The 24,191-nt window shown below is 33.8% G+C and overlaps 12 protein-coding genes across 12 annotated transcripts; 6 read left to right on the top strand and 6 right to left on the bottom strand.

The window, feature by feature from the left end:
• Positions 1–9: 9 nt before the first annotated feature.
• NAEGRDRAFT_57793 (uncharacterized protein) lies at positions 10–2,193 on the bottom strand. The gene has a single exon (XM_002677994.1). It carries the CDS (start codon positions 2,169–2,171, stop codon positions 48–50), a length of 2,124 nt encoding a protein of 707 aa, XP_002678040.1. The 5' UTR covers positions 2,172–2,193; the 3' UTR covers positions 10–47.
• A 1,103-nt stretch (positions 2,194–3,296) lies between these two features.
• On the top strand, positions 3,297–4,736 carry NAEGRDRAFT_66550 (uncharacterized protein; the record flags this gene model as incomplete). The annotated part of the gene is made up of 3 exons (XM_002678108.1): positions 3,297–3,558; positions 3,679–4,267; positions 4,316–4,736. 3 exons carry the CDS (start codon positions 3,297–3,299, stop codon positions 4,734–4,736), a joined length of 1,272 nt encoding a protein of 423 aa, XP_002678154.1.
• A 133-nt stretch (positions 4,737–4,869) lies between these two features.
• NAEGRDRAFT_48411 (uncharacterized protein) lies at positions 4,870–6,159 on the bottom strand (the record flags this gene model as incomplete). Its single annotated transcript, XM_002677993.1, has 1 exon — positions 4,870–6,159. The coding sequence occupies one exon, from the start codon at positions 6,157–6,159 to the stop codon at positions 4,870–4,872; it is 1,290 nt and encodes a 429-aa protein (XP_002678039.1).
• Positions 6,160–6,352: 193 nt separating this feature from the next.
• On the bottom strand, positions 6,353–7,294 carry NAEGRDRAFT_48410 (uncharacterized protein; the record flags this gene model as incomplete). Its single annotated transcript, XM_002677992.1, has 1 exon — positions 6,353–7,294. The coding sequence occupies one exon, from the start codon at positions 7,292–7,294 to the stop codon at positions 6,353–6,355; it is 942 nt and encodes a 313-aa protein (XP_002678038.1).
• A 205-nt stretch (positions 7,295–7,499) lies between these two features.
• On the bottom strand, positions 7,500–8,258 carry NAEGRDRAFT_33056 (uncharacterized protein; the record flags this gene model as incomplete). Its single annotated transcript, XM_002677991.1, has 2 exons — positions 7,500–7,918; positions 8,030–8,258. 2 exons carry the CDS (start codon positions 8,256–8,258, stop codon positions 7,500–7,502), a joined length of 648 nt encoding a protein of 215 aa, XP_002678037.1.
• Positions 8,259–8,912: 654 nt separating this feature from the next.
• On the bottom strand, positions 8,913–10,793 carry NAEGRDRAFT_48408 (uncharacterized protein; the record flags this gene model as incomplete). Its single annotated transcript, XM_002677990.1, has 1 exon — positions 8,913–10,793. The coding sequence occupies one exon, from the start codon at positions 10,791–10,793 to the stop codon at positions 8,913–8,915; it is 1,881 nt and encodes a 626-aa protein (XP_002678036.1).
• Positions 10,794–11,303: 510 nt separating this feature from the next.
• NAEGRDRAFT_79428 (serine/threonine protein kinase) lies at positions 11,304–15,706 on the top strand (the record flags this gene model as incomplete). The annotated part of the gene is made up of 5 exons (XM_002678107.1): positions 11,304–13,989; positions 14,037–14,153; positions 14,201–14,854; positions 14,898–15,344; positions 15,393–15,706. The coding sequence occupies 5 exons, from the start codon at positions 11,304–11,306 to the stop codon at positions 15,680–15,682; spliced, it is 4,194 nt and encodes a 1,397-aa protein (XP_002678153.1). The 3' UTR covers positions 15,683–15,706.
• Positions 15,707–15,843: 137 nt separating this feature from the next.
• NAEGRDRAFT_66544 (uncharacterized protein) lies at positions 15,844–16,983 on the top strand (the record flags this gene model as incomplete). Its single annotated transcript, XM_002678106.1, has 1 exon — positions 15,844–16,983. The coding sequence occupies one exon, from the start codon at positions 15,844–15,846 to the stop codon at positions 16,981–16,983; it is 1,140 nt and encodes a 379-aa protein (XP_002678152.1).
• A 346-nt stretch (positions 16,984–17,329) lies between these two features.
• Positions 17,330–18,063, top strand: NAEGRDRAFT_60551 (nucleoside diphosphate kinase; the record flags this gene model as incomplete). The annotated part of the gene is made up of 3 exons (XM_002678105.1): positions 17,330–17,540; positions 17,667–17,765; positions 17,936–18,063. The coding sequence occupies 3 exons, from the start codon at positions 17,330–17,332 to the stop codon at positions 18,061–18,063; spliced, it is 438 nt and encodes a 145-aa protein (XP_002678151.1).
• A 355-nt stretch (positions 18,064–18,418) lies between these two features.
• Positions 18,419–22,048, top strand: NAEGRDRAFT_66542 (rasGEF domain-containing protein; the record flags this gene model as incomplete). The annotated part of the gene is made up of 1 exon (XM_002678104.1): positions 18,419–22,048. One exon carries the CDS (start codon positions 18,419–18,421, stop codon positions 22,046–22,048), a length of 3,630 nt encoding a protein of 1,209 aa, XP_002678150.1.
• A 169-nt stretch (positions 22,049–22,217) lies between these two features.
• NAEGRDRAFT_66541 (uncharacterized protein) lies at positions 22,218–23,174 on the top strand (the record flags this gene model as incomplete). Its single annotated transcript, XM_002678103.1, has 1 exon — positions 22,218–23,174. The coding sequence occupies one exon, from the start codon at positions 22,218–22,220 to the stop codon at positions 23,172–23,174; it is 957 nt and encodes a 318-aa protein (XP_002678149.1).
• A 16-nt stretch (positions 23,175–23,190) lies between these two features.
• Positions 23,191–24,022, bottom strand: NAEGRDRAFT_57790 (uncharacterized protein; the record flags this gene model as incomplete). Its single annotated transcript, XM_002677989.1, has 1 exon — positions 23,191–24,022. The coding sequence occupies one exon, from the start codon at positions 24,020–24,022 to the stop codon at positions 23,210–23,212; it is 813 nt and encodes a 270-aa protein (XP_002678035.1). The 3' UTR covers positions 23,191–23,209.
• Positions 24,023–24,191: the final 169 nt, after the last annotated feature.

Genomic DNA, 24,191 nt, shown 5'->3' with positions numbered 1-24,191 from the left:
AATTCTTTTAAATAACTTTTTGCCAATTTATTATTATTACTTGGAAATTATTCGTAGGTACACATTTGCTTATATTCGGCACAAACATCTTCCTTTGATTTTTCAACACAAACTTGTTCACCACCAAAGCTTTGGTATTGTTGACAAATCTTTTGACCTTCACTCTTTCTGATACAGACCTTGCTTTGCTTATATTCAGCACATCTGGCATTGGTGACAGCCCATGATTCACAAACTTCCTTTTGAGTAGTTTCAGCACAATATTTGGTATATTTGGAAGATAAACAAACACTAATCTTCTCCTTCTTTGAACAGACTTCAGAACTAGTCTTGGTCCATCTGGTACAAATCTTTTCAGTACGTGGAGAGACACATTCCTTTGTGCTCTTATATTTGGCACAGACACGTTCACTTCCATTTGGAGTGCATTCTTGTTTGTATCCATAGGCAGTACACTTTCCTGGAACAGTACGAGTTGCCCAAGATTGACACTTGCTTTCACAACATCCATCAAAGTAGTAAGTTCTACACTTGGTAACTGGCTTCTTATTGCAAGGACAAGTAGTTGTGGTACAAACTTCACGTTTACCCTTTTGACATTGCTTCTTGTAGGCAGTACAGTACTTTTCAGTTCTGGATGGAAGTTCCTTAACACAATACTTGACAGCTTTACATTTGGTCTTTGGAATGGAATTCCATTGAGCACATGAAGTGACTTCATTGTACTTGTTACACCCAACAACTCTGGTGCTGTATCTTTCACAAACTGCCTTATCAGCTCTCTCAGCACAAACTTCCTTTTCACCGTATTTGGTACATTCTTGTCTGCTTCCTTCACGAGCACATGAAGTAACAACCTTCTTATTGGTACAAGTTTGACCACCTTGAACATATCTAACACATTGATTGACAATCTTTTCTTCAATACAGTTATTTGAACCAGTCCATGACCATTTGATACATCTTTGTTGTTCTCCTTTCATTTCATATCTGACACATTTGCCAGCTCTTTGAGAATAATTAACACAGACATTCTTACAAGTCTTCTTCTTCTTTTCACATTCTTGTCTATAACAGGTCAATCCAGAATCAGTCTTGAATGTTAAAACTTTAACTTGTTCAGTTTCTGGATTACATTCCTTTGTTTCAACAGTTGGACATTGATCATGCATACATCTGAAAGCATTACACTTCTTTCCATGATACCAAACTGAAATTTCTCTTGCAACTTGACCATCTGCACATTGTGGTTTGGATTCTTGTGGACAGACAATGTCTTCACATTCATATTTACCACATTCTCTTCCATTAATAGTGACAACCTTTCTGACAACTCTTTGTCCAACCTTACATTTAATAGAACGAGTTTCTCTCAATTCTCTTGGACATGGAGTCTTGACACATTTCAACATATTACAAGTAATTGATTGATAATTAACTTGTTGTTCAGATAAAGTCCATCCATCTCTACATTTAACCTTAGTCTTGTCAGTAAATTCAGGTGGACAAGTCAATTTAGTACAAGTAACAACTGGACATCCTTTCTCATCTCTGGAAGCTTGTCTAGTTTCTCCAGCAGCACAATTGACTGAAATTTCTGGACATTTTTCAACCTTCTTGACACAAACCTTTCTATCACAATCCAATTTTCCAAATTTAACCTTTTTAACAACTTGATAATATCCTTCTTTACATTTCTGATCTTGTGTGAAAATTAATGGACATTTAACAGTTGGTTGATCCTTCTTTCTACATTCAAAATAAGGACAATTCAATCCATTTACCAATTTAGTCTTTCTAATTCTTTCTTGTCCACATTTACAAGTCAATTCATAATTCAATTTTGGACATTTCTTCTTTTCAGAAAAACATTTCGATAAATCACGAATTTGTTCAATCAAAATATCAGAAACTTGATTTTCTCTTCTGGCACATTTTTCTGGAAGTGAAATTGCAAGCTTTTTCATTATTTTACGAACACGAGTTGGAATAAATTTTTTAGGATTCCACTTGTCACCAAGTTGTTTTTTTTGGATGACTAATTGTTTGACCAATAGTTCGAAATCAGATGAAGGAGATTCCTTGCTTTGTGTTGGGGAGATCAGGAGCGTTGAGCTCGTGAGAAGGATGAAGAGAAGGCAACATGCCAAGATGAAATTTTTAGGTGACATTTGGCAGTTGATAATAGGATGTAGATTATTTTTTTTAAAAGGATGAAGCGCTTGTTGTTTTGCGGTTTTCTCGTTTTTGTTGTTGTGTCTTTCTTCGTGTCAGTCTTCAACGTCAGCTTTCAATTTTCACAACCTAGAAGGAAACTGTAAAGTGAATACAACGATAAGGTTCACTTTAAGATTGCGTATCTCATTTGAATTGAGTGGGAATCGATTTACAGTTTATTTGTTGGATTGTGGAATTTTAATGTATTGTATTAAATAATATATTTAATGTTTATTCGAAAGGTCAGTAGAGATTCAGTGAAACATTGATGTCAATGAGATTGTGAGGTCTTGAAAGTTCGAAATTGAAAGGAGATAACTTTGCACTTTTTCCAAACATTTTACAAAACTAATAATTTCGAATAGTTCCCATACTCCTATCGACAAGCTATATACTATTTTTCAAAAACTGATTCAATATTGAATGGAACGACATTAAACTTAAGAATACATTCTATCATTTGTGAAGCAGTAAATATGTGTGTTTGATAAAAAACTACAGAGATCACTTCAGGCCGTTTTTCCAGCAATCACCATTCATGATCCTTAACTGCAGTTTTGCCTTCTCCAATTCTTTTTTTAGTTGCCGTGTGATTGCTACATTTAATTCTAAGAATTGATGCATTGTAAAGTTTAAGTTGTTTCGTATTTTTAACTTTTGGTTCCTGAATATCGAATATTATTTGAAATTGAAACATACCAATGGTCAACTGAAGGAGTTTATAAGAGGTTTGGTGAGGAAAGGATTCGTCCACACCCGTGCAGATATTGGAAACTTTGTGAAACTCATCGTTTCATATTTCGGGATAAACTGAGATGAAGATAGGACTGAGAAGTGAGGAGAATTTAAACAGACTGAAATACCCTTTACAAAAGGTGTAAAAATGGTTCAAAATAAATGTTTAGTTTTGTTTCTAATAATCAAATAAGAGGTATTCTAACCGAAACATGTTGATTATAAGAATGTTGCATGCTGACCACAATTACAAAAACTGAAGAGATAGATTGATCATATTTAAAAAAACGACGGAACTGTTATTGACCTTTCAAAGTCACCTGCCAAAACCATTTTAAAAAAAAATGTTAAGAAGCTTTTCATCATTCGGATCGTTCAACGTTTCATCCTTCCAACAAGCAGGTTATTTCCAATGCAACTATCAAAATGTGAACAGGGATGTGTCATCTAATGATCCATCAAATTCTTCGACAACTGACAGTTCAACCAGTTCGAAATCCATCAAATCTAAAATACCATCTAGTAGAATCCATTATCAAGTATGGTGTCCATCAGATTTAAAGATTCGTGGTGTTGTAATTATTTGTCACGGACTCAACGAGCATTGTAAGTTAAAAAACAAATTGTAAATTTTTCAAACAAGTTTACAAAAAGCTGGCAGATATTCAACACTTACTAATGAGTTATTATCGAGGCATTTTGCTGTGTTTTCATTCGATATGGAAGGTCATGGAAAATCAGATGGAAAACCAGCATTTATTGACGACTTTACAATGTGGTTACAAAATGGAATTCAGTTTTTGGATTTGATTGCAAATGGAACTCTACATTTGAATACTTGTGATAAGGAAGGTAAAGAAATATTGTCTTTATCATTTTCTTCAGAAACAGAGTTGAATATTTCCAAAAATAGAAAAAGTTTGACTTCTGGTTTAAAAAGAAAGTCAAAATCAAGTGGAAATATGGAAACAGTTGTGGATCAGATATATTCACCTTCTAAAATGAAATCTATAATGGAAATTATATCTGGTTTGGTGGAAGTTGATCATTTTCCATCAGCTCAACCACTTTTACCTAATCTGGATATTGCCAGACAATCAGATGTTGAAAGTTATGATGGATTTGCTCAACATGGAAAGAATAGTACCTCTACAAGTCAACATAATCCAAGAAAACCAATATTCCTCTTTGGACAAGGAATTGGAGCTACTGTGGCCATGTACATGTCCATTGAAAGACCTGCATTTATTAATGGAATGGTTCTGAGTGCTCCTATGGTTACAGTTCCATCAGAATTACATGCCTTCCTCCAAAAGTAAGTAATTTTTCATATGAAATGTTTAGAAATTCATTAAATTTCTAGAATTGCAAAAGGAATTGCCGCTTGTCTGCCAAACATGTCTGTCATGGAATTGAAATTACAAAAGAGAACTCATAGTCAGGAAGAAATTGAGAATTTCAAGAAGGATCCACTCACCATTAAGGAAAAACTCAAAGCAAAATGTTGTTTCCAAATTCTTGAAATGACCAAACAATTCAAAGATCAAGATATTTCCAAAATTGGAACACCATTTCTAGTTTTACAAGGATCAGAGGATGAATATTGTGATCCATCAGGTGCCAATCTCCTCATGGAGAAGACAACACTTGTTCAAGATAAGGAAATTGAAATTTGTTCAGGTCTTTATCATGATTTACTGTTTGAAGTTTGTTTCGAGAATACGATGAATAGAATTTTGGAATGGATTGAGAAGAGACAGAAAAAGATTGAATTTGGATGGTGATTTTGTTGATTTTAATATATCGAATTAGCTTCCCACTTTTGAATTTTTTATAGATATTGAACTAGGTTTCAAATTCTTTGTAAATATTTCAAAATAAAAATTGTAAATATTTAATTATTTGATTATGATTTTATTACAGTTCAAGTTGTTTCAATTCCCTTGCTTCCTTATTTTCACCCAATTTGAAATTATTCTTACAAATTGCCTTTACAATATTTGCCAATGCATTTGCCAAAGTACAAATACATTCATAGACACTTCCATTCTTGGCGCCTGGTATCTCATTCCTGTATGGATACAGTAAAACTTTCCATTCCATTGGATCTCTCATTGTAACAAAAACTTGACCATCAATTTCATTCAAATCAATAATTTGTAAGAGTGATGATTTTTTCATAATTCTTCTATATCTCAAATATTCCATCACTTGATGAGTTGTCAGCAATCGACAATCAACTCCATTTCCAATAAATGCTGCTTCAACACTTTCAATACTTTGTGAAACGAAAAATCCCTTATCACCTGAAGAGGCAAAGAACAATGATTTGGAACCCTTATTCTTTTCATGAGTTGTGAAATTTTCATCATAATGATTCACATTATTTTTCAAATTATTCAATTGAATGGAAAGTTTACGTAAATGACCAAATTTCACACCTTCTGTTAAAAATTGTTGATCTTCCACTAATCCTGATTCACTTGAACTACTCATTTGATTGGCTACCTTATTTTTCTGTACAGAATTCTGATCAAATCTGAAATATTGTAAAGCAATGAAATGGTCCAATACAAAATTTTGTTGAAAATTGTAAAAATCATTTTCTTCTTCACCTGAATGAGAAATGTCAATTTCTTTTCCTTGATTTTCATTCTTTTCTGATAATTCTTGGAAATATGTCTTTTGAATCTTTAAATACAAGTTTAATTGATTCAATCTTTGTTTAATTAATGGATGTGTTGGAATGGAATCGAATTTAGCACTTGGTTTAGTTGCTTTAGAATTATTTGATGATCTATATGATTGATTATCAATAGAAATATGTAAAAATGCTCCAATTAACCCTTCCAATTCATGAACTTTATACAATCCAATATCCAAGTCATCAATTAAATGGCTGACACTTGACACTAAAAAAGAAAGTGATTTTGTATCTAATTTTGCATATGGATCATACAAGTCAATACAAGAACTCTTCTCTTGTAACATTGTATCAGTATTATTAAATATATTATTGACAGCTGTCAAGAACATTTCACCATTTTCAACTGATGAAAATAAAGGATTTTGCTTGGAAAATATTTTAGAAGTGAATAATTCTAATCCGATAGATCGAAAGAAGAGCTCAAGCTCCTTCTTGGACCATTCTTGTGCATTATTTGTTTTGAAGGAATTAGTTCGTTGAAGGCTCTTGATGAATTGCATTTTTTTTGATGAGTGACAGGTGTCATTTTGTTGGCAAGAGATGAAATATAGTCTTGTCCAATAGGTTTTAAGTGGATACCAAATGCAATAAACACGCAAAATTTTTATTGAAAACTCACAAGTTGGTTGAAATCGAAATTTTCTCACCTTCCAATTTTGGAATCAAAATTTACATTAAAATTGTAAAGAAAAATTAAACATTTCTTGATAAATCGAGTACCAAATTCTTTGCTGCATTGTAATCTCCACTCCAAATCAATCCAATTGCAGTATTCAATGAGGAAATTCCACTTGTGAAAACTCTACTCTCAGTTGATAAGACGCACTCATTCAAATAAGTTTGAATGAAACCTAAAATTTTGACAACATATTTAGTGTATAAGACTGTCAATGCAATTCTAGGATTGGTAACATCGCTCAATGAATAAGCACCTGCACTAGCAGTAGCTCCTTCATTTAAGGTGACATTGACGTATGGATTTGGAGCTCCTGCAACACGAGCTGAACATTCATTTGGATAGACAAGACCATTAGCTGCCAAGACAGGTGCAAATTCTAATGTACATGGAGAATTAGGTGGTGTAACTGGATTAACTGTTGTTCCAGATTCGGATAAAATTCCACCAAGATTTGAATTGACATAACCAAATGCAGTATTCAATTCAACCACTACACTTGAAAGAGTATTGGAAAATGTAGCTCCAGGAGTCAATCCAGCAAGAATAAGTTGAAGCAATTGTTCAACCCATCTTTGTAAACATAAAACTAAAGATCTACATTGTCTATATTGAACTAGATTACCAGATTCGAAAGTGTATGAAGAAATGGATGCGAATGCATTTGCACATGAAGCAGATGTTGGAACGTACACATCAATTGGTGAAGAACCTCCAGGAATACCAAAAGATGGAAGTGGAGAAGGTGATGGTTTTGGACATGGTTTACCATGTTTGTAAGTATAACAATCAGTGTGTGGACGTTGTGAATAGTATGGCATTGGATTACCTCTCTTTTGTTTCAAAGCTTCGGTTGGTGCTGCATTTTCTTGGTTATTGTTGATTACAACATTGTTGGCCTTGATGAAAGTCAACCAAGTAATTAAGAGACAAATTGCAATGAAAAGTAAAGTTTTCATGTTTTGATTTTTGTTTTGATTGTGAATGTAAGATAATTTTCAGTTGTTAAATACAATTTGGTGAATGAATTGTTCATTGTTATTTACAATTATAGAATTTTCCAAAAATGGTAATTTGGAATAGTTGGTGATTGACTAGAAAGTAGACAATCTCTTGATATGGAATTATTCTATCAAACGATAGACACTCTATGGATAGAGTAAATTAGTAGGAACTATACATTTGCTGTTCAATTTCCAATAAATCCATGTATCCATCTTTAAATTGAGAAATTGATTTACCACCATTTAGTTTTCTTTCCCATTCCAATAATTGATTGAAAAATCCTTCATTTGGCATGATCATTCTCCTTCTTCTCTTCACCATATTGAAAGCAAACATGAAAGAAAGGCCCATCTTTTTCATAACATGTGAAATTACAATAGTAGAACTTCTAGAAACTCCAGCAGCACAATGTACAAGTACAATTCCACATTCAAACATTGCCTCTTCAATAAAATTATGTGCCTCTTGAAAATATTGATAAATATCCTCAGTATGTACATCTTCAATTGGAATTCTCAAATATTTCACTTGTCTATTATCTTTTAATTTAACATTTTCCATATTTTTAACACATTCATCTTCTAAATTAATTTCAGAAACGTCCAAATCAATACTTTGAACATGTTCCAATTTGGAATGATCTGAAATTTCATGATTTCTTTCAAATTTGTTTTCAACATTCTTTGTACAATTAACAATGTGTGTAATTTTCAAATGGTCAATTGATTTCTTATTAGTTGCTTGGAAACAATCTCCCAAATATAGAGAATTCATTATACATGATGGAAGATCTAATTTATCTTCATCTTGTGGTTGGAGCGGACGAATTGTTTTTTGGTGGGAAAGTGAATTTCGATGTTGATTGTGATGGTGGTTTCGTTTTGTTTCGGTTTTTTGTTGAGTTTTTGATTTCTCCATATTTGGAGAACTCTTTGTTCTGGTTAAGGAAGTTTCGGATAAAGTTTCATTGGATGATTTTGTTTCTCCTTCAGGTTGAACTGTTTCAATATTTGATGAATGAATGATTGAGAATTAAAATTAATTTACCTTCTCGAAACTTGTCGAAATGAATTCGTAGGAAATCATCTCTATTCGAATCTTGAATAATTCCCTTTTTAATTCTAAATGATGAAGGTTTGATGAGTTTATGATCACTTGCCCTATCGATATTTGATTTGTGCTCCTCCTTCTCCGTTTCTGATTCAGCAATAATAACAACCTTCTTGGGTGACGAAGTTTTTTTAGACGAAACTATGGATAAACTATTCGAAGGTGTATTAATCTTTTCTGATTTGTTATTTGAAGATGATTTCTTGGGTGATGAGGAATACAAATGCTTGAGATAGGGACGCATTTTTTTCAAGCGTTTTGACATGTGAAGGTTTTGTTACAGAAATAATGAAGAGATTGACAGTCGTCCAATTAGGAATTTGATCGTTTAACTGTAGTTAGTTTGTTGTAAATACTACAGTTAAATGGTTTTCTTTATGAATTGTTTCGAATACTCAAACATATATTCTTAATTTGGAAATCATTATTATTTACATTTTTATTTTATTAAAAGAGATAAAATTAAAAACTCGTATTATTTTTCAAAGATTCACAACTCAACGTAAAATTTGATTTCAATTCTTTTTGAAAATTAATACTTTTTGTTTCTTTCAATAATTCTCGATACCATGAACGATGTGGATTGGAAAATTTGTTCAATAGTAAGGTATTTACAATGTAGAGAGGATCATTGGTTCGAAGTAGGTCGGAAACGTCAGAATGTTTGGAGAAATAATTATGGAAAGTTTGTTTCACTCGTTTGACACGTGACTTGATGGTTTGTTTCATTTTAAATTTGGAATCGATACGTTTCTTTTCCAGATTGAATAGATGTACCATGTAGGTGGAATCAGATCCAGATTCATTATCTCTGTAAAAGAAAAAGTGTGAAAATCCAAGATTATCAGATTTTGAATCCTTGACAATTGACTTGGACACATGAATGATGCAATCTAGCTCTGAATCATATAAAGTGGTATGATTCATATCGTAAACCTTCTTTTTTTCGAATCTTTGCAAGATGGAAGTTCCATTCTGTACAGTCATTGAGCATTTCGATGTGAATAAACCTTTCGGCTTTCTATCATTCGAAACATCGATAATTTCAGAGAAATCATCACCAGACACTACCACACAATCAGATGCATCATCTAAATCATCCAAAGAGTCTTGAGTATACGATTCAAGTAAGGAAATATCCAAAGCCTCTTCAATGTACTTTCGAATATCTGGTTGTGAAAATGCATGAAAGACTTTCTCCCTTTCGAATGGAATAATCATGTCAACTCTACCAACTCTGAATGAGGAAGTACTTGGATCATGTTTTGGATTTACAAAATCTGAATGAAATGATTGTGAAATAGTCCAAGATTTGGATAAACTCAAATTATACGAAAACTTGTGAGAAGAATCATAATTCTTATGGAATGAAGTCCATTCGGAATCATCTCTTTCCCATAAAATGGTACTGTAAATATCATCATCTGAAATACAACTGGAATAATTCGAACTAAACATGACAAGTTTCGTATTCTTTTTCAAAGAGTCGCAAATCATATGATTCTGAAAAAGCTTGGATTTCAAACTGCTAAGTGACATGACCAAATCCTTAAATTCATCTTCAACCTGTTCTTGTTCTCTACTTTTTGAAAGATTGTTAAAAAATTCTTCACCTTTGGATTTCACAAATTTGGCGCCAATTTCTGATTTGAGAAAATGAGATTGCAATTGATCTTTCAAATCCAAGTTGACTGTTGCTTCTACATCCCCAAAAATGTATTTTGGATTCAATTCATTCAAAATTATTATCAATAATTCTTGAGTTTCTTCCTGAGTTTCTCTAATCATTTCGAATACATCCTTCTCAACTCTTAATCGATTATTAATGGAATCAATCACTTTTGGAGCATGAACTCTATGTTTAGAATGTAAATTCAATTCTAATAAACTATTTGGTGTTAAGTATGTGTTTACAATAAATGTTGCTCTCTCAACCAAGTTAAAAATCAATTTCTGTTTCTTTTTCGGGTCAAATCCTCGACTATAGATAGTTCCATGTTTGTTATTGAGTTTCATATAGAATTGTTTGTAACATTCCTTATACGAATGTAATTCTTCCCAAAACAAAACTAATTCTTCACATTTGGAAATTTGAAGAAACTCTAAGAAAACTTTTCTGCATTCTTCATTGTGAATGAATGAATCGTAGCGAACGAATCGATGACTATTTGATCTATGAAGAGGAGAAAGTAAATGAATTGGTTTATCAAAGGTGTGGAAACTTTCCGAAAGTTGTTGTGCCGAAGACGAAAGTCGTTTTCCTTGGTCTCTAACAGTAAATGACTTGGAATTGATTTCAGTTGTTGCTATTCTTACTGATGCTCTTGCCAATCGAAAAGACATTTTTTAATTTAAAGAATACTAATATTAATCATTACAAAATTTTATTCTAATCTTTGATTTTTCTAAAAATGGAATGAACAATGATAGATACCACCACAAAGACCAAACTCTTCTAATTCCATCTGCTAACAATTTCCAATTATTTACACTTCTCAATCTTTCCATTATTCGATTTGTTTCCAATATCAATAACAATTTGTTCGAAAGGTCAAAACCAAGTTTAGGTTTTGGAACAGTTCTAACTGTTCTTTATGCTCCACCAAACCATCAAACTCAAAACCATTATCTAACCTCTAAAGCATCTACTGTTTCTTATGAACCCAACTACAGTTTCCCACCATTTATTCGAAACTGAACTAGAACTAGTTAAAATATCTTGATGTTAGTTTGTAACAAACAGGCCCTATCAACCAATCAAAACACACAAAGAATATCTTCTGAAAAAGGCAGAGAATCCCAACTTCCAGTTCCCTCCTAAAAAATTCCACAATTATCTGAAAAACAAAAAAAATGGACAACAACTGCCGGGCGGTTTTCTTTGGCCAACGTAGTGCAGTTCTTTTATTGGTACTGTTATTGTCGTGTGTTGCCATTGTTGTTGTTGAAGTGGTTGGTGGTGCGGAAACAAAGTTTGCTAGATATACAGTTTCGAATTTTGCTGGATATTCTGATGAATTTGGAAATGGAGGTGAGGCTATTGATGCCACTCTGGCGTATCCGTACGATATGTTCTTTTCATCGCAGAAGAATAGTCTTTATTTCACTGACCATTATCGCCGTGCTGTTCGAAAGGTGTCATTGACAGATGGAAAGATATCCATCTTCCAAAATGATAATGGCAACTATGAATACAAAGGAATTGCAGGTAATGACTATTTTATTTACTATACTTTTGGAAATGGTGTTTACGCCACTAATATCGATTTTCTTTCCCCTTCGATTTTTGTGGCTGGATCAGATACGGCAGGTTTCTCAGGAGATAATTCATTGGCAAAGAGTGCTCTATTGAATAATCCTACAGGTCTTTTCTATTCAGCATTTGATGAGTGTCTTTATGTGTGTGATAGCGGAAATCATGTTATTCGAAAGATTGATACCAATACTAATGTTATTACTACAATAGCAGGAAATGTAAATACTAACAATACATTCTATGGAGATGGAATTCTTGCTTTGAATGCTTCTTTTAGTTATCCTCAAGGAATCTATGTTTCACAATCGAGTGGTGAAATTTTTGTTTCAGATTCCGGAAATAACAGAATACGAAAGATTTTGACAAACGGAACTATTGTAACTCTAGTTGGTACTGTAAATATTGGGTTTGATTCTGATTCAAGTGGACTTTCAACCACTTTGAATAATCCAACTAAACTCTGGATGAACAAATTGGAAACTGAGTTGTACATTGCGGATACTGGTAACAATAGAATTAGAAAATATGACACATTGAGTGGAATGGTAACTACAATTGCAGGTGGTGGCACCAGTGATAATATTAGTATTCAAGCAACTCAAGCTCAATTATATGAACCGCGTTCAATTATGAGAAATCCATTCACTGAAGAGTGGTACATTCTCGAGAGTAGGGCTGATAGAATTAGTTTGCTTTCTCAAACTGGTACAATTTCAAGATTTTGTGGATCTCCTTTTGAACCATCTTTTAACTCTGATCCTTTCAGTATTAGATTGACCAAAACTTATGGAGTAACAAAAGTTCAGAATGTACTCTATTTAACACAAAGTTTGACTCACTCAATATTACAAATTAAGAATTCACAAGTATATTCATTCGGTAAAGGAGAAGCAGGATTTGCAGGAGATGGCCTTGTTTTAGATTCAAATACTCAATTCAATAACCCAACTGCTGTTGCTTTTTCAAGTGGAACCAAAGCAATTTACATTGCTGATACATACAATCATAGAATTAGACGAATTGATCCAATTACCAATATTATTACAACAATTGCTGGAACAGGAAGTCCTGGATATAATGGAGATAATATTTTGGCAACAAGTGCAAAATTGAACAACCCTCTTGGTGTGAGTGTTTGGTACGATAATCAAACAATGACAGATATTGTCTATATTGCAGATACTTTTAATAACAAAATGAGAAGAATCAATTCAAATGGTTTTATTGAGACTCTTATTGGAGTTGGTAATCGACCAGGTAAAAATAATCAGCAACTTTGGCATCCTCACTCAGTTTCAGTATCATTCGATGGTAGAGTTTTCACTGCAGATAGCGAAAACAAAAGAATCATGCTCACATTAGCTGATAACTCAACTAGTACTTATTTAACTTTAACCAACAAAATTACTGCAGTGGCCACTTTTAATAACTATTTACTGGTAACCTTTGGTACTAACGTTTTTCAATATGACACAACAAAAGATCTATCAGATAATCTAATTAATTCTGCCAATGATTTCGCAAATCCACAAGCAATTGGATATTCAGATAATGGAACTGATATATTTGTTGCTAATACTTTTGAATATGAAATTAATACTTTCAAAGCTGGAGATTCAGCTTTTTCAGCACTGAGAAATGTTGGTAATTATATTGTTAATCAAGATAAAACATTAGCCACCAAGATGAAAGTAGATACCTTTGGAAATACCATGTACTTTTGGAATTCTGAATTATATTTTACAGTTTTTAACATTATTTACAAAATCAAAACAGATGGAAAGATAGAAAGAGTAATTGGATCTTATAGTATTGCCACCGAAAATCCTGATTCCTACGAACGAATTGCTCTTATTCCTTCAGACTTTGTAATTAAGAATGGCATTATTTATTCTTCTTCTTTTCAAAGTATCCGTATGATTGATCCCTCAAACAAATCCATTTCAATATTTGCCGGATCGTCCAGTAGTTCCAACTTTGCAGAAAATATTCCTGCACTCAATACTACTATGAATTGTTATAGAATAGCAGTTGATAACGAATATTTGTACTATTTTGATTTGGCCACTGCAAAGATTAGAAAGATTTCATTTTCGACGAGAATGGTGACCACAGTTGCTGGAGGCTCACAAAGTGTTAGTAAAACATCTCCATCAGTCCCTCTTGATTCACCAGTTTTCGCCAATGCCATGACAGTTTCACCTCTTGATAAGCGAATTTATTTCTTGGACGATACCAGTTACTATCTCAAAACTATAACCTCAACTTCCATTAATTACCTCGGTTAGTATTTCCAAATAATAGATTAATCTTACATAATGAAATAATAGGAACTGTTAAAAAAACTGGTTTAGCCATTGCTTCTGATGGAACTATTTTTGTGGGAGGAAGTTTGGGAGTTTCTCGTTTCCAAACTGGTGGTACTTTCACAAACATTACACTGCCATGTAAGTGGTTATTCCTCTTTTATTTTTTAATTTATCAACAACAATAGTCCTTTCTGCTGATCCCTCTCGTATTATTTATGGAGAAAATGGAGAGCTCTACGTTTCTGAAAGGAGAAATATTTACAAACTAACACCATATTGTGATAGTGGATATTCTTTGAACATTACAACATGTACACCAATTTGTTATGGAGCTGTTGGATCGAGTTCATGTGGTGGCCCACTTCAAGGAAGCTGTATTGCTCCAGATACTTGTCAATGTTCTTCTACATGGAGTGGTTCTCAATGTTTAATTTCAACTCCAGTAACTTTGAATTCAACAAGTACTAGTGGTGGAAGAGTGGATAGCAATAATGGACAAATCGTTCTTATTGCAGTTCTTGTACCTGTGTTAGTTGTGCTGTTCATTACAATTTTGATAGTTGTAATTGTTGCATTTGTGATTGCTTATATGAAACTCAAGAAACAAGGATCAACTGTAACCAATTCTGTTGTGAAATCTCGTCAAAACTTTGAAATGAAGGATGCTAATGCCAGCACTTTTGATCAAATTTCTGATTTCCCAACAGATGACAGCTTTTTCAGACCTCTCAGCAGTAGCATGTCTTCTGTTACAAATAGTGAAGCAACATTTGATCCTCTCTCTAGATACAAAGAATTAACCAAGATTGGACAAGGAGCATTTGGAAGTGTCTTCAAAGGTTTGTATTATTATTTGATTAGTTTCTAATATTTCAAAAAAAGCATTTGACACCAAAACAAACAAGACCAAAGCTCTGAAAATTATTAAATTTAAAAGCTTTGGAGAGTTGAACGCAATCATGAAAGAAGGAATGCAATTGATGAATATCAGTCATCCAAATATTCTGAAAGTGAATGATTTATTTGTGGACAAGCAGGAAATTCTCTGCATGGATATGGAATTTTATGAGAAGGGAGATTTATCTGCATTCATCAAACCTGAAACTCCTTTCTGTGGTGAAGTCATTGTCAAACAAATAGTGTATCAAATGTGTAGTGCTTTGGATTTTGTTCACTCCAATTTGAAGGCCATCCATCGTGATGTTAAATTGTCCAATATTTTCATTAAGAGTATTGATGATACAAGTATTCATACTATTCTTGCTGATTTTGGTCTTGCAAAGGACAATCATGCATCAGCTATGCAATCATATGCAGGAACTCCACTTTGTAAGTTTTTTCAATTTCATTGTAAGATATTTAACCATTCTTCTAAAGACATGAGTCCTGAACTTGGATTGGGAGCTAGTTATAATTCCAATACTGATATTTGGAGTTTGGGAGTAACAATCTACCAACTCATGACAAAGGATAACACAACAGCCATCAGTCACATGTACCTCTCAAAGGATGAAAAACAAGTTTGTGAAATTCTCCACGACAAGATGAAACAAACTTCTAATTATTCAGAAGAACTCATTTCCATCTGTTTGAAAATGCTCACCAAAGATTCATCATCAAGACCAAGTGCCAAGGATATCCTCAAAGATCCTTACTTTTCAAAGTAAATAAAATCATATTTTTATCTTGAATATTATAAATTCAGAGAGAATTTTGAAGATTCTCTGATTGCATATTTAAAACTGCGCCACCAAAAACGAAAAGTCAATTAGTTGCATTACTGCTGCTGTTACGAACAAAAACAAAACCTTAACAACTATAAAAAAAAATGCCTTATCAATCAATAATGTTTTTATTTCAGAGATTGTCCACCATTAATTCATCAACGCAGCTGTTTAAGCATCAGCGACAAAGTGTACTCTATCTAATGATCATTGTGTTGATCTGTATTTTATCTCTTCCATTTACCTCAGTTATAACTATTGTACGAGCACAATATGCAATCGCCTCATCTAACAAGTACTTTGCTGGAATGTATACATTATCTTTTAATTCGAGTTTGCCGATATCTGTCGGAACATCTCCCTTCTCTGATACGAATACAAACACATCAGTAGTCTACAATGGCATTATTAAATATTCATCAAGAGAGACAGATAAGGTTGTTATCATTACAGGAACTTCATCATCAGGAGATTATTTAATATTCACAGCACCAACAGAATTTACAGTTGATTTTGAAATGACAATTGGATTTGAAACATTGAACATTGGAAAAAGAACTGTTTACATCCCATCCTATGGATTTCAGAGGTTCTTTAGTCAAAAACAAGTTCGTAAGGGAAAGCACAACAATCTAGTATTGATGAGCGGAAATGTTAATCAACAAATTGGAGGCTCACAAACAATTCATGTTGGATTCGCCTTTAATAATACTGAACAAGTTCAGTTTACTCCTTACACTCTCTCTTCATTGAATTATAAGATGTTGGAAATTGATGTTCCAAACGACGTACCTGAACTAGATGAGAAACACTATGTTCCATTCTATCTTCATATTCAATGTGTGGAGAGTGAATTGTGTCGTTTGGTCATTAATCTGTTCAATGTGGAAGATGATGCACCTTACTTGGGGACAATCTTTGGTATTGTGATGGCTAGCTTTGCCATTTGCTTACTATTGGCTCTATGTGTAGTGATTGGATCAATAATTCACAGAAGGAGAAGAGGTGTGCCAATTATTGCCTATATTGAACCACAAAAGATTCAAACCATGAGCACAGTTCAATACTATTCTCCAACCATGCAACCGTTATCATCTAATACTGCAACAGTAGTGGCACAAGAACCAACTGTTGCTTGCAATTACTTTTCTGCTGAGGCTGGTGTTGTTGTCTATCAACCACCAGAACCAACTCAAGTTGTTCTGACCTCTCAAGATGTTCATCAATATGATTCCAAAGTGTAAAATTCAAATGTGAAACATTGATTCCTTAGTTTTCAACGTCCTTTGCTATTAAGCAAAACAACTGTCTCTGTAGTTTTCAGGAGTGCAAATTAAACTCGCGAAATTACTAATAAGGTCCTGAAAGATTCTAGGTGTGTACTTGCACCGTTAAAAATTATATTCAACAATAAAATATTAAAATTGTTTTCGAAAAAAAATGTTGTCAAGAATTGGAAAGGTCGGTGTTATTAGTGCTGCTATCCTTGTATCTGCTACCCTCTACGGCAAGAATCAAAACAAGGCTCAATTGGTTGCTGAAGGTCTCCCACCACAAGGTGTTGCTGGTACTAGACATGAAAGAACCTTCATGGCTATCAAGTATGACGCTATTCAACGTGGTAACATTTCTGAAATTCTCGGCAGACTCGAAAAGAAGGGTTACAAGATTGTTGGTTTGAAGATGGTTACTCCAACTCGTCAACAAATTGAAGCTCACTACCATGACTTGAAGGGTAGACCATTCTTTGCTGGTTTGGTTGATTACATGACTGGTCTTCCACTCGTCTGTATTGTTGCTGGTTAGTATTTTCTTATTATATTTTGTTTGTTCTAACGATCTTGTTATTAACACTTTTTCGATGCTCACAATTTGTTGTTTGTTGATTTGTATGAATTTGTTTCTTCATCATATTATTCAACTATAGAGGGTAAGGGTGTTATTTCCTATTCTCGTGTCATGATTGGTGCCACCAATCCACTTGTTGCTCCACCAGGAACTATTCGTGGTGATCTCTCTGTTGATGGTAAGTAATATTTCTTGTCATTTTGTGTTTTTCTAATTCTATTATTATTTCTACTATGATACAATATGATACCATTGCGGCTCTTAATAATATTGGATCACCTATATTATTCTGCTCCATCATTATATATTTTCATCCATATTCATCATCTTGATTTATAACAACAACAGTCGGTAGAAATAGTGTCCATGGTTCTGATTCTGTTGAAACTGCTAAAGATGAAATCAACCTCTGGTTCAAGCCTGAAGAAGTTGCCAATTATGAACTTGCCAACGCCCAATGGGTCTATGAAAAGTAAATGGTTTGCAATTAATTTAAACCTTTCATCATAAACAATTTTAATTTATTATCATTTCTCAACAGAGCTCTTCTTTCCATCTAGATTGCCAGAGCAATGTCATTATCAATACCATTTACTGACCAAACAGAGAAAGCTGAGAGTTATTGACACAAGTGCAATCCTTTTATTGCCACACGCCCCACGAAAGATGAGACATTAGCAACTGTTGGAAAGAGAGGTGTGATGTGGGCAGTTCCCTCCTGTCTAGTTTTAAATTCTGTCAACATTCACCAAAAAAACATCATCAACTCCAGATCTCTTTCAGTCTGTTTGGTTGCTTCTCCAACACACGTTTATTATATCAACTAGAAGAATGTCTACCAGCAAGAGAAGAACGAATTCTCTAGCAAACAGTCCACAAAGCAACACTACATTCCTCCCGCCAACAAACTTACGAGAAAATGCTTCTTCAGTCGGCTCACCTGTTTTGCCCTCTTCACCTCTATCACCACTAACATCGGGTAATGTTGTTGCATCCAATGATAATGATGGAGAGTTGAGAAGGGTTGGATCGATACCACAAACTCTGATTCAATTCCTATTGAATTCTTCACCCTCTTCGTATTTGGAATCGAGTGGTTCTAATAATCCGGATGAATTGATTAATTCGACATTCTATGTTGGAGATGTTCATGCTTTTCAATCTAATATGAATAATAACAATACTAATACTACTAATGGTACTACTTGTTATCATGAAAATTCATCATCTTCATCACCTAACACTGGAAATGGAAGAAGAAGAGCATCATCTTCAGCTGCTTCCTCTCCCCGAATACGTTCCAAGAGTACAACAAATAGTACTAATAATAATGAAGCAAATTCACCCTCTCGATTCACTCATCATCATTCTTTATCGAGTGGAGAAGAATCCAATCATCATCACCAAGTAAATAATCCAAATATCATTGTGGATAATCAGCCCACACCATCTAATAATACTAATGGTAGTAATAACAATAGCAATAATAGTAATAATAACAATCAAACAGCAACGACAACAGAAGGAAAACAATTGTATAGAGAAGCAGCCTCTATGAATTTACTTCAAGTTGGTAAGGCATCCAGCACTGCTAAACAGTCCTCCACCTCGACATCATTACACTACTTGCAACCTCTTCCCGAACAATTTAGAATTTCAGAAGACGATTTACCATCACTCTCACTTCCAACTTTTCTACCAACAGTTTCAAATAATTCAACCAATTTAAATAGAGCACTCTCACCAAATTCAATAACATCAACAACAACAATGGACGCTTGCTACTCAACACCAACACCTACCAGTGCTGATTCTAAAACTCCAAGAACCTTCTCTGGAAGATCGACCACTTCCGATCATTCCAATTCTTCAAATTCCTTCTCTGAAGGTCTTCCTCAAACCAAGAATAATGTAATTAACTTTTTCAGGGAGAAATCATTTCAAATTACGAATATTGGACATGGTTCATCAAATGGAAAGGCTAAAAAGATGACAGCCATTAATCAACATTCCTCAATTGGATGGTGGGAGAAATTCGATTTAATGCCTTTCATATTTAGTTTCATTTCGAGAAGTGAACAACGATGTAGTTTGAGATGGGTCTGTAAAAGATGGGCAACCATTCTCATTGATGCAGATTATGATACTTGTATAATAGGTGTGGAAGGTGATGAAGTGAATGCTCATGTGACATCGAGGGAGAGAAGGTCAACCATAATGGTAAATTTACCAAACTCTCAGAAAAAGGCATCTTCTCTACAAGTTAATAATACACTCTCTCAGGTAGCACTCATTCATCACTTTGTTGCTAGAGATTTTTCAGGTGAGGAGGCATCAAGTGGAATTTTGTACAAATTTTGTTCACTTATGCATTCGAGAATTGTAAGACAGGATTTAATGAATCAATTGGCCAACAGTTCTGAAGATGAAAAATTATTTGCATTGAATGAAAGAGAAAAACAAGAATGGGAATCACAAATCAAGATTAATATTTGGGCACAAGATCATTGGAAGATTATGAATGATTTGAGAAAGAAACGATCCAATTCTCTGACACCTCGTGGTAGTGTGGCTTCATCAGAGAAGGCCAATTCGACCAAGAAAAAGTTAGGGGCTCTCTTTAACACCAAGACTCCAAATGCAAGTCCAGATACCTCATCGATAACTTCCCCTAATGCTGATGACATATTGTCAGAGTCGCCTCTATTCTTCTCAGCCATTGCCATCACTGAAAGTCCTTCTGAGATTTTTAAGCGTACACTTCAGGAAAGACACGACACTTATTGCAATCTCTATCTTCAATTCTTCTACATGGTCTCACAGCAACCACTCGTATATAATGAGTTGTGCAAATTGTGCAACGCTTCACTGAATCTTCAAAAGGATAACAAGCAAAAGAATTACAATGATATCAACACACCAGAAGGTGTTTATGAATCAATGATTTCCAATATTGCAGCATCAAAAATCACTCCAGAAATGCTCTTGTACAAATTATTTGAGAGAGTCTTTACATTAGATACTGAAAATCATGAAAAGTTATGGATGAGATGCTTCCCAAATATTGAAAAGTCATTCATTCGTGCTCAAGTTCAAAATAATCCAGAGGTGAGGCATGATTTTTTCAAGCAATACCTATTTGAAGTTGAGGTTTTATTGGATGTGCTATTTATTTGGATTAAGGATTTTGGATTCAAAAGATATTCCACTCTTGATTTTTATAGAACCAATGGTGCGTTGTGCGAGGTCCATATGATTGAATTGGTCGAAGCTTTTGCCTCCTATGCTCTTTGTCATTGTAGTTTTTCAAATGGTGATAATGTCATTCACAAAAAATGTATCAAACTCTTCAAGCTTATTGATATGACCAAAGATTCATTGGATTTTGAGTGCTCTTCCATGATGAATGATCTAATTCTCTCTCGCTCCATTCAACCAAGTAATACTACCTCATCTCAACTACCAACACCAGAGAATAACCCATTCGTTTCAGCAACATTGGAATCAAAAAGTATTTTCATTTCTCAAAGTGAAAATTCACCTCCTTTATGTACAGTAGAAGATTTTGTCTTTCATCAATTTATACTGATGGACTACTTGTTCAGACATGTCAGCTTATTTGAAAGTAGAACACTTGTATACAAGTCTAGCTCTCCACAAAACTACGACCCTTCACAGACTAGATTCATGGTTCTTAAAAAGCTCTGCAATATTTTCAATAATTTGAGTAATTACCTCCTAGTTTCCTGCCTTTCTGAGCCATCTCTAGAAAAGCGTTCACAGATATTGGAAAAGATTGAACAAATTAAGGCATTGAGTTTTAGTGTCAATGATTTTAGTACTACCATGATTTGTACGAGTACCATAAATTCTTCAGCTCTTGGAAGTAACAAATTTACTCTTGCCAGATGTCAAGAACTTTTAGGAAAAGAATTACATTCAATGGTAACAACCATATCAGAAAAATGTACAGTGAAAGGCCTAAGACAGGAAGCAATAGCAAAAGAATCAGAATTGCTCGTTCCATTCCTTGGTGCCCTATTGACAGATATTTCATTTATCAGTGAGAGTCATAATGACTTTGTTTCTAGCAAGTATGGTGTTATTTTTAATTGTCACAAGTATCAACTCATGACTCAAACCATGAAACGTCTCCATTCAAGAAGATTGAAAAAACCATCAATCTGCACACCACTCATCGCTCAAGTACCTGAGAAAACAAGAAAACTCATTCTTAAAAGAAAGTTAGGAGATAAGATTCTTGCCAAATTGAAATTAATTCCCCAACAACAAAATCCTTCACCACAAGATGAATCTGCCATGATTAGAATCAATGTACAATTATTGGAATTTCTCGCCTATTTACTCTTTGATTGGAAGCAAATGGAAGACAAACCACTTTATGATTTGGCATTAAGAAATGAACCAAGGAAAGCTACAAAGGATCAAATAAAGCCATAAATTGAACTACTGTGAAACCCCTGCTGTTTTACAACTCCTTATGATATTCTTGTATGTTTAAGGAGAATCGGCTTGTAATATGTGGGAGCGGAGTTTTGAATAATCCGCAGTTTTATTAAATTAGTAGTGGCTCCGAGAATCTCATTGATGAATTTATCAACTTTAAAAAATGTCTAGATCGATAGGTACTATTTCACTGGCTGTTCTTTTTGTTTGTTGCTGTTTTCTTGTTGGTGATAAACAAACAGTCTTTGCCCAACTCGGAGGTCAATTAGTTTCACTAGTGACAACAGAAGCTAATGGTGGAAACACCACTCTCGTGTCCATGTCTTTACCACAGTTTACAATTCAATCATCACAACAATTACCTTTCAAGAGTCAATATGGTTTAACATCTTCTGTGAATAGAAAGGATAATTTAATTCATCTCTTTACCAATTCTATTCTTTATAATATTGATAGAAAGTCTTTGAGTGTTAAACAACAAATTCCAATTAATCAAAATATTGTAAATATGGAATATAATCCAAAAACTGATAATTTGGTTGTTTTGATTAAGGATCGTAATTATTTACTTGCTACTGTTTCTCCTCAAAATAATGGACAAATTAATTATGTGATGGAGATTGACAGAATGATGAATCAATCATTCACTCCTGTACGAACTAGTTACAGTGCTTTTGATTTCAATAGAAATGTTTTTTATATGGTTGTGAATGATGGTGGATGGATTCCAGGTCATAACAGAATTCTCAAATTCGATATTAAGAATGACAAGATTTCTGCCATTGTTTTGGAGGATCAATTCAGTGAATTTGGTGATTTTGATTATGATTCAAGTTTGGATTTAGTTATTGGTCTTTACTATCCAGTAACTTCAGATGATTCTGTTGACTTGATCACTATTGATGCAAGCACTACAAAAGTTGAAAGGTTTTCAATCCCAGGTACTGGTCTTAATTCTAATCATATTGTTTCGTATTCCTCATTGAATGGATATTACTACATTATGGCATCTACCGGAAAGGTATTCGTCATTGATATCAAGGCAAGAAAGTTGGTCTTGTCAACAACGAATCCTATTTCTTCAAAATTTGATGTCATGTTTGGTTATTATTTTGAATAAAATTATTGAATAATTTGATATAAAGTTACTAGTATTTAGTAAAATCCATCAAAATTAAAACCAAAAACGTCCTTGAATATGTTTAAAAATGATTCATCACTTGAAATTCCTAAATTCTCTTCTAGTGGTATGGTAACCTCAGTTCGTGATCGTTTCACTCTTAAAATCATTTCCATTTCTTCTATTAAATGTCCATAATAAACCTGCACTCGTTTATATTTCAATCCCATTTCCCTGAGAAGGTTTAAATCCTTTTCCAATATTACGTAATAGTCAACAGGTCCAGTTTGACCATCAGGGAGAATATTATCTCGATTATTCTTAATGAGGCTTTGTTCAATATTCTTTACAATCTGCAAGTGAAATTTAGAAGCCAATGCCATGTAGGGCAAGGTGTGAATTGGTAGACCAAAATTACTCTCTCCATTATATGTAATTCTTAGTGCTCCTTCTTCAATTACACTTCTATCGTATCCAGACTTGAGTAGAACAGCAAGTCTGAGACCATTTAAAATTAATTTGGCACTTGTTTCAATCAGTTGAGTATGTACATTGTTGGTTTCTGCTTGATAGTGCTCTGACAATTTAAATACCATAATATCTACAATTTTCAAATAATCTCCAATATTCGCAAGTGACACATCTTGTTGTGTAACTTGCTTAACTTCTGGAGGTATCTCAATTCCTGTAGTGAGTTCAAAAATCCTGGGCAATTTGGATATCATTGTACGAAAATCAAAATCAATTCCCGAAAGACCGTCATTGACAGATAACATTCTCATCAATCTTATTTCATATTTACCCATATTTGCCTTTTGACTCTCTGTCATGTTATTGAAATAAAACATGGCAGTATAGGTGTGATATTTTGATTGTGTAGTCCTTCCAGCTCCAAATTCAAATTGTCCCAATGAAAAGTGTGCGCAAGCTATCAAATAGCTTGCCACTCTACTATGCAATTTGAAATCTTCTTTCTTGCTTTAATTGCAGATTCCTCAGCATCATCTGCACGTCCAA

This window comes from Naegleria gruberi, assembly GCF_000004985.1.
Source record: "Naegleria gruberi genomic scaffold NAEGRscaffold_19, whole genome shotgun sequence".
Taxonomy (NCBI): domain Eukaryota; phylum Heterolobosea; class Eutetramitea; order Acrasida; family Naegleriidae; genus Naegleria; species Naegleria gruberi.
The sequence above is the reverse complement of the archived record's forward strand: the minus strand, read 5'-3'. Positions and strand labels throughout refer to the sequence as shown.

Excerpts from the sequence above, each read along its gene's own strand:
- NAEGRDRAFT_57793 (XM_002677994.1), bottom strand. The coding sequence starts at position 2,171 with ATGTCACCTAAAAATTTCATCTTGGCATGTTGCCTTCTCTTCATCCTT.